Source organism: Peromyscus maniculatus, chromosome 6 (assembly GCF_049852395.1).
Source record: "Peromyscus maniculatus bairdii isolate BWxNUB_F1_BW_parent chromosome 6, HU_Pman_BW_mat_3.1, whole genome shotgun sequence".
In the NCBI taxonomy this organism is placed as follows: domain Eukaryota; kingdom Metazoa; phylum Chordata; class Mammalia; order Rodentia; family Cricetidae; genus Peromyscus; species Peromyscus maniculatus.
In genome coordinates this window covers 74,448,563-74,461,464 of record NC_134857.1, presented here as the reverse complement: position 1 = coordinate 74,461,464, position 12,902 = coordinate 74,448,563, and the positions used below count along the sequence as shown (strand labels likewise).

General features: G+C 47.0%; 1 protein-coding gene and 1 long non-coding RNA gene across 2 annotated transcripts; one reads left to right on the top strand and one right to left on the bottom strand.

The window, feature by feature from the left end:
• Nucleotides 1-3,141: 3,141 nt before the first annotated feature.
• LOC143273766 (uncharacterized) lies at nucleotides 3,142-4,555 on the bottom strand. The gene is made up of 2 exons (XR_013051938.1): nucleotides 3,915-4,555; nucleotides 3,142-3,503 (listed from the first exon to the last, which is right to left on the bottom strand). It is a non-coding gene; the product is annotated as an uncharacterized LOC143273766 (long non-coding RNA).
• A 39-nt stretch (nucleotides 4,556-4,594) lies between these two features.
• On the top strand, nucleotides 4,595-12,375 carry Riiad1 (regulatory subunit of type II PKA R-subunit domain containing 1). Its single transcript, XM_006994814.4, has 5 exons — nucleotides 4,595-4,731; nucleotides 5,297-5,373; nucleotides 10,381-10,427; nucleotides 11,620-11,746; nucleotides 12,262-12,375. The coding sequence occupies exons 1-4, from the start codon at nucleotides 4,648-4,650 to the stop codon at nucleotides 11,688-11,690; spliced, it is 279 nt and encodes a 92-aa protein (XP_006994876.1). The 5' UTR covers nucleotides 4,595-4,647; the 3' UTR covers nucleotides 11,691-11,746; nucleotides 12,262-12,375.
• The last annotated feature ends 527 nt before the right edge of the window (nucleotides 12,376-12,902 follow it).

Here is a 12,902-nt window from a genome sequence, read left to right as displayed (position 1 = left end):
CATCCACACTTCACTGGCAGCTTCTGAAGGGTGCCCTGCTTCCCCATTTTCCATGCTTCCACCCAGGGTGGAGCCGATGTCTCTAGAGTCATGTGGGTGTCTCTGGGACTCCCAGATGTATCCTGGAGGCCTCCATTCCTGAGTTATCCACAACAAGCAGGTTCCTCTTCTGGAACTGAAATAACAGAACCATGTCTTAGGGATTGTCCCGAATGTGTGAGAGTTTCTAACTTGTTAAGCACACCACCCTCTATGATATGGATGAAGAAACCAAGACACGGCGTGGTGAAATAACTTGGCCAAGGTCACACAGCTAGAAACACAGCCAGCTGAGACTCCAGCCTGGGAGGATGGGTCCTGAGTCCCTGTGTTGAATTCTTACATGTGGGGATGCAGTGATGTGAACCTGGCCTTTCCCTCCCTCCGTGCACAGTGAAGCGCTGTGTAAGAGTTAGTGTGTGCTCTACTCCCCCGTTCCCTGGTGACCACTTCCACCTTCTTTAACCTGGGTGTCTGTGGCCTGAAGCTACATTCTGGCAGATGTGTGTATTTGAGTATGGAGACTTGATTACTTCTTCATCATTCAGATGCCCAGGTCCTCCCAATAGGGTGCCCTAAAATGGAACAAGAGGGTGAGGTAACAGGGGACTCTGGGATGAGTGGCCGGGAGATGCCCTGGTGGTGCCAGGGGACCGGGAAGCGGAAAGCTATCTGTCTCCACAGTAACTTTCCATTCACCGGCCCCACCCCCACTTCTCCCATCTTGCCTGCTTTCTAATCTGATCTTGGCATTTATGGAGATGCTAAACAGATCACGCCTTGTGAACCTGGGGGATCCCATGGATGGGCCCACTGATCTCATTACTCTGTGTCTCCTCAGCAGATCTGCCGCCCTGCTGCTCATTCAGGCTTGGGCCTAATCATATTAATTGAAATATTAAACATCCACAAGAACGAGTTTCAATGAACCCCTCCGGCTCCTCCTCCCAGGTAGTAGCCAGGAGATGGCTGTGAACAACGGAGGAACTAAACCCTTTGCTCAGCTTCCGGTCCAGACTGGTACTGTCAGTCTGAGAGAGGGAGAAGGTACTGGGGGAGACTCCCCGAGCCCAGGGGCTGTGGGCACATCTCTGAAGTTCTTTCAGTCTTAGGGGATGGGAGCTCTATGAGGTAAAGACTAAGGGGGCCCCTGCATGCCTCAGGAGTCCACCCCTAGGAGCTTCTCTTTGAGGAAATGAGGCTTCGGGCCTTAGTTCTCCCAAAAGAATTTCTCTGTCCGCCATCCACAGGCTTGCTCTTTCTATTTTTTTTTTGTTTGTTTTTTTGTTTTTGTTTTTGTTTTGTTTTGTTTGGTTTTTTGAGACAGGGTTTCTCTGTGTAGTTTTGGTGCCTGTCCCGGATCTCGCTCTGTAGACCAGGCTGGCCTCGAACTCACAGAGATCTGCCTGGCTCTGCCTCCAGAGTGCTGGGATTAAAGGCGTGCACCACCACCATCTGGAAAGCTTGTTCTTTCTTGTTCCTCTGCACTCAAAGCTAAACTGCCATGTCTTAAAAGATGACTGACTGTAAGGTGCTGGAGAGATGGCCATTGGCTGCTCTTTCAGAGGACCCAGGTTCAATTCCCAGTACTTTTCTCACGACTAACAGTCCTCTGTAATTCCAGGTCCAGGCCATCTGATGTGCTCTTCTGGCCTCTGCAGCAAATACATGCACACGGTACTCAAACATACATGCAGGTAAAACACCTGTATACATAAAAAAAATTTTTTTTAATGGGGGCAAAAGTGGTGGTGTACCCCCTGTAATCCCAGCCCTGGAGGCAGAGGCGGGTGGGTCTCTGTGAGTTTGAGGCCAGTCTGTTCTGCATAGCAAGATCCACAACAGCCAGAGCTACATAGAGAGATCCTGTCTCAACAACTCCCTAGAAAGCTGCTGATTTTAAAAATTCTTCTTTTATAATTTATTATATTGAGTATTATTTTATTATTGGAGGGTGAGTGTGTCGTGGCTTACAAGTAGAAGTCAGAAGACAACTTTGTGGGGTCATTTTCCTCCTCTAAAATTTTAAAAATTACATTTATTAATTTACATTTGCATGTGTGTGTACACACACATGAAGACATGCTACACTGCATGTGTGAAGGTCAAAGAACAACTTTTTCAGAGTGATCCTCTACTCTCTTCAACTGGGTTCTGGGGAATCAAACGCAGTTCTTTAGGTTTATGTGGCAAATGTTTTACCCACTGATCATCTTGCTGGCTTGTTTATGTATGTATGTATGTATGTATGTATGTATGTATGTATGTGTGTATGTGTGTGTGTATGTGTGTATGTGTGTGTGTATGTGCGTGTATATGTATGTGTGTGTATGTGTGTGTGTGTATGTGTGTGTGTATGTGTTTATGTGTGTGTATGTATGTGTGTATGTATTTGAGACAGATTTTCTCTGTGTAGCCCTGGCTGTCCTGGAACTCTCTACAAAGACCAGCTGGCCTCGAACTCACAGAGACCCTCTTGCCTCTGCCTCTGGAGTGCTAGGATTAAAGGTGTGCACCACCATGTCTAGTTTGTTTCCTGACTTTTTAAGAATAAAATATAAAAAAAAATATTTATTTATTTGAGACAGGGTCTTCTGTATCCCAAGCTGGCCTGAACCTCACTGGGTAGCCTAGGGTGAACTTCCCAAGTACTTGAGATTATAGGTATGAACCATTGTATCCCGCTTGTGAAATTACTTTTAAAAATCATTTTATGAGTCAGGCATGGTGGAACACACCTTTAATCCCAGGACTTGGGAAGCAGCACAGGCAAATCTCTGAGTTTATGACTAGCCTGGTCTACACAGTGAGTTCCAGGCCAGCCAGGGCTACATTGAGACCCTGGATTGTTAATCATTTATGGGGCTGGGGAGATGGCTCAGAGGTGAGGAGCTCGCTACACAAGCATGGGGACCTGAGTCCGAGTCCTTAGCGCCTACATAAAACATTGGGTGCAGTGTTGAGTCGCAGTCCCCTCACTGGGCAGCCAGGGAACGTGGATTCCTGCATCTCTGGGCCTCCGTGTTGGCCTGGCTCTGAGCTCAGTGACTAACAATGGACAGTGACCTCTGCTTTCACACACATGTGCACAACACAGACACATACACAAAGACATTGTATTTAGTCTACTTCATTCAAAATACTATTTCAACATGCAGTACACATAAAGTTATCGAGATAGTTTACATTATTTTCTTCCATGAAGTCTTCAAGATCCAGAGTGTATTTCAAATTTCTGGCCCATCTGACACAGCCACATCTCAGATGTTGAAGAACTGAGAGGCTGTGGCAGCCACACGACCTACAAGTCTGCATTTCGTTGTAGCTTCTCCCTCTGCTGGGGTAGGAGGAAGTCGGCCTTAGCTGACAGAAGCTCTCACCCTTCGATAACCTCTGCTCTTGCTGGGAAAACACCACTTCTGACAGATGGCAGCTTATCTCTCTCTCACCATTAACTCTCTCTCCTAAAAAACAGATAAACAAACCAAAACGATTGCTAACCCAGATGGGCTCCTGGGAAGAGGCTTATAGCCACTAACTGACTCACCGGCATCTGCTGCTGTATCTCGGAAATGTAGGGACCTGCAGCTCGCAGAGAGCTCCCTCTGTGGCCTAACAGTTAGCTTGTTTCCCACGCTTTGTCTTTGCTCTGGGGGCAGTTGTTCACAAGTCCCAGACTCTTTGGGGATTCTGTCTCCTGCCTCTCAGAAGGTCCCTACTGGGCACCATCTCTGTGAGCAGGGAAAGCAGATGTGCACAAGTGGTGTGTGTGTGTGTGTGTGTGTGTGTGTGTGTGTGTGTGTGTGTGTGTTGACACAGGCTGCTGCCCTTTCCAGGTAGCTATTTTGAGAACTGTGGTTTTATGTTTCACTTACCCTTCTTAATTAGATACTAGAAGAACAACTCTCGCAGCCAGTTCATTCACTTTCTCTTTCAGTATTCAGTTGAGAGAGAAATAATTTACAATTTATGAGGAGCCCAGGGTGAAGAGAAAATTGATCTACCTCAGAAAGTCATTCCAAAAAGGGAAGTTCTGCCAGAGTGCTAGCCAGGTCCAGCATTCTGAGTTTGAGAATGTTCTTGTCTTTGCAGAGATTGGCTCCCACCATGCTCTGGGGGTACTTTCATATTTTAAGAACCCAGGCCTCCAATATCTAGTGTCTATCTACAGAACAGACGAGATGCTTGGCTTCTGGGCCAATGGGAAGGGAAGAAGCCTAGATTTTTCTACACAAGCACAGAGTCTACCCAAGCTGGGAGCTGGATTCTGAAAGATCCTACGCTAGGAACCTCTTCTGTGATTTGTTCTAGCTAAGTAAATGCACGCTGTTTGAGGTTGGGTGGGGTCAAGAAGAAAGCCTCATTTCATACACAATTCAGCTCAGAAGCCAGTCTTTAAGTCTGGGAAAACTGATCCCCTGGAGACCCCCAAATCCAAGTTCATTCAGCTGAAGAGAGGCCTCCACCTTGCTTCAGTCAGTAGGATTTCTGCCTTTCCTGCCAGGAAAGGATTGGATTTATGGAGGGGGCGGGGCCAGGGCGGGGCTGACAGTGAGGCGGGGCTTCATGTCTCCGCGACCCGTCGCCTAGACAACCGACTGCTTCGAGATGGAGCGGTTACCGGGAGGGATAGTGGGGCCAGATCCGGGAGCCCTGAGCCCAGAGCAACTGGAGCAGTTGCGAGACTTCAAGGTGCGTGAGGCGATGTCCCCTAATACCTGTTTCGATCAAAGTGAAGCTCCTCAGGAAAAAGGCCCCTTGGACAGGTCGGACGACCCCGGGAGAGGGGAGGGCCTGTTCCCCGGGATGAGTGCCAGACAGCTAGGTGGAGGGTCACTGAGCCCAACCCGCCACGTATTTGAAAGTGCAAGAGGAACCAAGAAGGGGTCTGGCCAGAGAAATGACAGGGGGTATCGTTCAGTTGGTGGAGCTGGCATGCCGGCCCCGACTGCTGGATTCCAATCCTCTCTACCACCACCTCCCCCACCGCACAAACCAGCACTGCGAGGTAGAGGCAAGAGGATCAGGAGTTCAAGGTCAGCTTCACCAAATTCCAGGACAGCCCAGGCACCACGAAACTCTGACAACAGAAAAAAGAAATGAGGCTGCTTCAAAGGAAAAGCTGACAACTGCGCTTCGGCTTTGGGACACTCCAGGAAAAGACCTGCCTCGGCCCCTCCCCCCTTCACACCCCCTCCCCGGGTTGAAGCCGGGATCTGTCTCCCCAGGTCTTTGACTCTTGGTTGTTGCTCCTCAGATCCAGACTCGGATCGCAAATGAAAAGTACTTGAGGACCCACAAAGAGGTGTCGCTGCTCATCAGCGGCTTCTTCAGGTAGGTGGTGTGACGGGCTGGCCTTAGGGAGCTGGTAAGAATTTCACCAGATCTCGCCGGGAATAGATGAGCAGGTTAATGTGCGCTCTCTTCTTTCTTTAGACACTCTAATAGCCGCACTCAGGGAGAATCTCCAGTTTGAGGATTCAGTTTGACACAGTGAGACTCAGACTCAAACAAAAACAGCAAAATTAACCCCCCCCCCCACCACCTTTTTTAAGACAGAATCTCATGTAGACAGGAGTGGTCTCGAACTCAAACTCATTATGTAGCATAGACTAGCCTTGAACTTGTGATGGTCCTCCTGCCTGCACCTTCCCAGGTGTTGGAACTACACAGATGCACCAGCCCAACTTGGTTTGGACCCTGTAAAAGTTAGAAAATTCCTAAGAGTCAACCTTTTGTAACTCTGACACTTGTGAATTTTCTTCACTTATCTCTACATTCTTTAAAATACTAATGTTCGTTCACTTCAACTGCAAAGATAAATATGAATATTTACCTCATGACACTGGGAGAAGGAATGCGGAATTGGGAAACAGCGGGTAGTCATCAGTGTAGAACACCGTTCCCACTCAGAGGAAGAGAGTTTTCCAATTGTGGGGACACTTGGCCCTTGCCTACCTGAGAACACAGTAGAAAAATGACAGGGAGCCAAGGCATTGGGACTTTTGGGGACTGAGGCAGGAGGATCACAAGTTCAAGACCAGCCTGGACTGCATTGGAGAGACCCTATTTCTAAAACAGAAAGAAAGAAAAAAGAAAAAAATATTGAGGCAAAAGAATACTGTTTTCCAAATTTGATGGTAATCTCATTGGTCTCACCATTTGGGAGGTGGAGGCAGGAGGATTTAGGGATTCAAGGCAGAGTGAAAGCCTCTCTCAAAAAGCCAAAAATTAATAGAAAAACAAACAAAACTCCCATTTCCCGGTGTATCCTAGGGCGTGTTTCTTCCGAGCATTCCATCGGCATAGCAAAATCTCAGAACCCACTTGGCCATTCTGGATATGTATGGCACACACCTTTAATTACATCACTTGGGAGGCAGAGTCAAGTGGGTCTGAGTCTGAGGCCAGCCTAGTCTACATGGAGAGTTCCAACCAGGGCTACACAGAGACACCCTGCAGCCCCGAAGGCCCTCATCTTCCTTTCCTCTTCCCGAGGCCGAACAGTCCAGCCAACCCTTCGATGCTCTGCAGGTCACCTGGGCAGACTCCACCTGGCTCCGGTCAGACTTCTCTCTGGGGTAGTATCTGAAGTATGAGGGCTACTTTTTGTTTGCCTGCTCTTAATTTCCTTGAGCAGTACCAGAGTGAGCTTTGTTCTGGAAGCTTTACCCAGTCCTGTATGAAGAGGAGGGAGGAGGAAGAGCTAGATGAAGGCAGCGTGCCTGTCCAGTTCTGCCCCTGGGGTTTCTGCTCCTGATATCCAAGCCCTACTGAGCTGTGAACTGCTTCCATTGGGAAGATTATCCTCTGCTTGGGCTCTCTGGATTCCGTGATTTGTGGCCAGTTAGTCCCCACACCTCAGAAATACAGTGCACAGAACACTTAATACCTTCAGTCTGGACCTGAGACCAAAGTTAGGTTAGGTACCCAGAAACTTCAGACTTAGGACTGGAGATACAGTGTCCACACCTGCATAGGCAGAGGAGTCTTCCCAAACTACAGTTCTGGTCTGTAAAAGGACGATTCCTGTCCTGACCACCTGTTCCCAAATACCCAGCAGCCACTTCCCACAGAGGCCTATATTAATTATAAATGCTTGGCCAATAGCTCAGGCTTGTTACTAACTAGCCCTTATAACTTAAATTAACCCATTTCTATTTATGTATTGCCATGTGGTTCATGGATTTACCTGTCCTCTAGCATGTCTTGCTTCCTGGGTGACTGCTAGCCTCTCTCCTGACTCTTCCCTCCTTCTTCCCATCATTCTCAGTTTGGTGTTCCTGCCTAAATTCTTGCCCTGCTACTGGCCTGCCAGATTTTTATTAACCAATGAGAGTAATACATAGTCATAGTGTAGAAAAGGATTGTTCTACAGCATTTCCCCTTTTTTGTCTCATTAAAAATTAAGGTTTTTAATCTTCATATAGTAAAACTATATACAACAAAAACAGCTATTAAGTAAGAATTACAGTAACAATATCCACTCTATTTGCATTTGGCAAAATTAGAGAAAATAATTATCTAATCTTGGTGAGTCTAAAGTTTTGTATCTAATTTACTTTCTATCATAACTAAGGAAAACTATAATTATAACTATTTATTCTTCAACTCCATCAAAGACTTCAGAAGGGTGAAATGTTACCTAATGACAGGGACATCTCACTGCCTGAACAGTCACCCAAAGTTCCTCTGTAATGTTGAGGCATCCAACTCTGGGCTACAGGCCTAGCATATCTGACAGACTTTCCTGTGAAGCAGAGATTTCTGAAGGACTAATCTCCTTTGTTTAGCCTTTTTCCTGACCATTATCCATAATCCATAACAACTTGTAACCAACCCCCCTAAATGATGACAAACATTCATAATTTATTTTTGGGAATGTGAGCATAGTTCTCTAGAGCACTTCCTGTTGATTGGGGGTGCTAGTAATCTTTGGGTGTTGGATGAATTTCTAAAGGTCTTTTAATAAAAAACCCAGAACCAGATATTTGGGGTAAATGCTGAAAGATCAGAGAGACAAAGGAAAAAGTCACTGCCATGTCTTACCTCGCCAACTCCTTAGCCTGAAAAGGCCTCAGCCAATAGGCCTCTAGCCAAATGAACTTCCTCAGCCAAAAAGGCTTCAGCCGGAAAAGCCTCTAGCTAAAAGGGATGCTTCTGCCGAAAAGTCTTTAGCTCCTGTCTCCTCGGGCCTTATGTACCTTTCTCCACCCAGCCATCACTTCCTGGGATGAAAGGCGTGTGTGCTTCCCAGTACTGGGATTAAAGGTGTGTGCCACCACTGCCTGGCCTCTATGTTTAATCTAGTGGCTTGTTCTGTTCCCTCATCTTCAGGTAAATTTTATTAGGGTACCCTATATCACCACATTTCCCCATTTTTGTCTAAAATAATACAAGAAGGTTGTAACTAATATAAAAAAACTATATACAATAAGCACAGTAAGTATATACAATATATACAGTCAAGAATTACATTAACAATATCCATTCCACTAACATTTGACATATCAGAGAAAATACTCCATTTTGGTGAGTTCAAAATGTTGTACCTAATTCACTTTCTATACTAACTTGTATTACCAACCCAAAACTATCTTCTGATGTCTTTCAATCTTATACACTTCACACCTCTGTAGTGAGTTTCTTTTCTGAATTTATTAACAAGGAAAACTATACAATTATTTAGTCTTCAACTCCCTCAGAGACCCAAGAAGGAAATATTACCTCAATAAGCAGGAAGTGCAAACAAGCGACTTCCAAAAATGTGAGAAATGACAGAAACAGCCAGCTGCCTGGACAGTCATCCAAGGTTCCTCTGCAATGTTGGGGCATCATCTTCAGCCTACAGGCCTAGCATACCTGACAGACTCATCTGTGAAGCAGGATATTCTGAAGGGCCTTCTTACCTTGTCTTGGCAAGGTTTGGCAGTCCTTTCTTTTGTGTCCTGCTTGTCAGCAGTCGAGGCAAGGGCACTTTCTTGCCCAGTGGCTAACTTTTGCCACAAAGAAATTAAAGTCAATATGGAGGGTTTTTTTTTGTTGTTGTTGTTGTTGTTTTAGTTTCTTTGAGACACCATGACCATGGCAACTCTTATAAAGGAAAACATTTAATTGGGGCTGGCTTATAGTTTCAGAGGTTTAGTCCATTATCTTGGTGGGAAGCATGGCGGCATGCAGGCAGATATGGCGCTAGAGAAGGAGCTGAGAGTTCTACATCTGGATCCACAGGCAACAGGAAGAGACTGAGACACACTAGGCCTGGCTTGAGCCTCTGAGACCTCAGTGACACATTTCCTCCAATGAGACAACACCTACTCCAACAAGGCTACACCTCCTAATAGTGCCACTCCCTGTGGGCCTATGAGAGCCATTTTTATCCAAACCAGCACACTGTTCTTCCCTCCTAAAGCACTATTTAATAGTCTTCTTTTAGCAGCTACTGGAGGTTCCTTGGCCTTTTGGGAAACTTACCTGTTTCCTTTTGTCTGTAAGTTCTTTGAGGTAGGGCTATATTTTTTTGCTCACACGTGACGAGTCCCAGTGATCCCGGCCTCCAGTCCCTCAATGCTAGGGTCAAGACCCAGCTTTTGATAAGGATGCTGGGGATCTAGATTCAGGTCCTTATGCTTGGGCAGCGAGTGTTCTTACAGTTTCAGAGGTTTGGTCCATCTCCCTACCCCCTATCTTTTCCCCCCTTATTTTAAAATCATTCTTATATATGGTAGTTACTTACATGTAATTTATACTCAGTAATTGTCTAATTGAACTGAAGGAGGAGGGAAACAAAACTGTGGAAGCTTGGGCTTTCTCAGCAGGGGAGACTTTGGTTGAAAGAGCACCTGGAACTGGAGGTGGTCAGCAGGCCACCACAGCCGGAGGCCAAGCAAACACTGTAGAGAGCACCGGCCTTGGGCAAAGGCTGGGCCCTCTCCTCTTTATTTATTGTCTGTGTGAACTTGGGAACATGATTAACCTTTTTTAGGTTTATTTTCTTTATATATAAAATGAGATGTAATTGCCATTTCACAGGGACGTTATAAAGCAAAATAGTATTAGTGAATGTTTATGAAGCCTAGAACTTTCTGAGACGTCAGACATTTCGGGCATCCTGGTGGCGTCATCTTCTTGTCTGTCTGCTGTGTAGTGGAGATAATAGCCCTCTGGAGTTTTTAAATAATATGTCCTTTTGACTTTGTTTATTGTCCCCCGACCTTGGGAAATCCATGGGTCAACTTCCTCAGACCATCCAGGGTCACATTTCTGCCCATTTGGCATGAGCCCCTTGAGGACCTGGGGCCCCTGGTTATCTCCTTCCTTATGTCTTTTAATGTTTTCCAGAGAAATGTTTCTGAAAAGACCAGAGAACATCCTGGAATTTGCTGCGCGTGAGTACAGTGGTGCCAGGGTGTCTCAGGTGCCTGCGCAAGAAGCAGGATTGTGGATGCAGAGCTGGGCAAGCCGAGGACCGTGTGGGCCTGGGTTCTTCTTCACTTGATGTCCCCAACAGGAGCTGTTTTTTGAAGGCTTTTTTCATTCCTCTGACTTTTCCTCAAAATGAGGCCCGAGTGGCAACTGAGGCAGGACTTCCCTGGGTGAGGATTAAGAATTTTTGATCGGGAGGTAGAGGCAGGCAGATCTCTGTGAGTTTGAGGTCAGCCTGGTCTACAGAGTGAGTTCCAGGACAGCCAGGACTGTTTCACAGAGAAACCTTGTCTCGAAAAACCAAAAAAGGAAAAAGAAAAAAAAAAAAAAAAAAAGAAAAGGACTTTGAGATTCCCAAAGGAGAGCCGGGCAGCCCTAGTCTGCTGGGGATCTTAAAGTGTGGTGTCTGACCCAGGCTGCACTTGAGAACCACCGGGGAGCGTTTAAAAAATACTGATGCTCAGGCCCCACCTCTAGAGATTTTTATTTCATTAGTCTGGGGCGGGGCCAGCAGCCAAGGGTTTGAAGGCTCCCAGGTGGTTTTTAATGGACTGGGCTGCCGAGGTGGCTTCGGGTCTTCAGTGGAGGGTGGGGAGCCGGGCGGGTGTCTTGGGTGCGGTTAACCCTGGGAGCCCACAGCGTTCTAAGCACGCCTTCGCTGCCACAGCAGATGCCGACTGGACTGTGGCTTACTTTCCTCCTGGTGTAAAAACCCTTTCTGTCGGCATGCTGTGAGCCTGGCTCTCCTCGGGAGAGGGTGTTCTCAGAAAAGGTCTGCATTTCAGAGACAGGAGCTGGCAAGCTGAGTGGAGATCAGAATAATACCTGGTGTTTATTGGGGTCCTAAGACCCTAAGACCCCAATAAACACCCGCAGCAGAGCACTCAGAATTCCTGAGCCCTCGGTGGCTCCCTGAGCCCCAACTGAGCCAAGAACCCAAACTGGGCATCCCGCGTGGGCCTTGCCTGGGATGGGTTCCTGGCATCCATAAGGGCAGCCGTCAGGTACTCGCTGTGAGCTCTGAGATTGTTCTGTCAAGTGGGGACCACCGGTGGGTGTTGCTAGGACAAAGCATGGACTTTTTAGTAGAGTAAGCTGTTGTGGCTCAGGCTTTTCCCTTCAGGAGAGATGATTTCGTTCTGATTTTCATCCCAGACTATTTCACGGATCCAAGACTTCCCAACAAGATTCACATGCAGCTAATTAAAGACAAGAAAGGAATCTAATTAGCAAAGCCACACCGCTCAGCTGCTCGGAGAAGCCAGAAGGAATCCAGCCTCGGGTGGGTGTTAGCCTCACTCTTGTGAAAAGCAACACGGGGTTCTGGGTCCAGGCTGTGAAAGAATGTAAGCCGGGAAACAACAGAGCAATGTGGTACCAGTGTGCCATTCTCCTGTCAATTTAGGATTAGAGGCTGGGAGCTGAGGCCTAGAGTGTCTGGTTGTCAGTGGCAGGATCTAGTAAGGCCGATGGAGAAGATGGGTGTGGGAGGATGGGGGGATGGGGAAAGGGGGGCATGGAGTCAGCCTCTGAGGTGAGGAGTGCTCAGATTGGGAGCAGCTTCCCTCCTTCATCTTTCAACTGCCCAATACCTCCTGATGTGCCCTTCAGGCCATCTCATGTTTTATTCCCCAACCCCTCACAGGCAGGAGGACTCCTGAAACCAGTTTGAAGGCTGGATAGGTTTTGGGTTTTTTTATTTTTTTATTTATTTATTTATTTTTAGTAATTTGCTTTTTCTTAATGTGAGGTGGGAAAGACCACTCCTAATCTAGTGAATCCACTTGTGTTTTGCAGGGTCAGCTGGAGGCCTGAGAGCCCTGTTACCGTCAGTATGGGTTTCCAAGCTGTGTGGGCTTCTTCCTCTCACAGAGCTTTCAGAGATCCTCATTAAATCCAGACCTGCCTGTCCTCTCTTCTTTTCATTTGGACAGAGGAGGGCACCATGCATGGGAGCCTGCTCTGCCTGACGGGGCCTTTTTCTCCCTGGGGTGGCCTGGAGTTGGCAGGGACTTACCAGACTGCGAACAGGGTGGGGATCCTGAGAAAGCCACAGTTAGTGTGATGGGTTAAACACAAGTGAGTCCATACATACTTCAACACCTTCCCTCCCATGACCGTCCTAAGAGTAAGGGGGTGATTTTTCTTTGTTTTCCATAAAAGCAATAGTGACAGAAATTGGGCTGGAAGGATATCAAGAGGGATGGACAGCGAAAAGTCAAGAGGGGCCTGGATATTGTGAAATATACACCTGACAGGCACCCGGGGAGGTGGAGGACTTGGTTCTTGAGGACTCAGGAGCAAGCTGGTCATCTATTTGACCTCTGGCTAAGAGGCAACAAGATGAAGCGTCCTTTGCACATTTAGGAACCTCTGTGTGTGTGTGTGTGTGTGTGTGTGTGTGTGTGTGTGTGTATGTGTGTACATGTGTGTGTGTT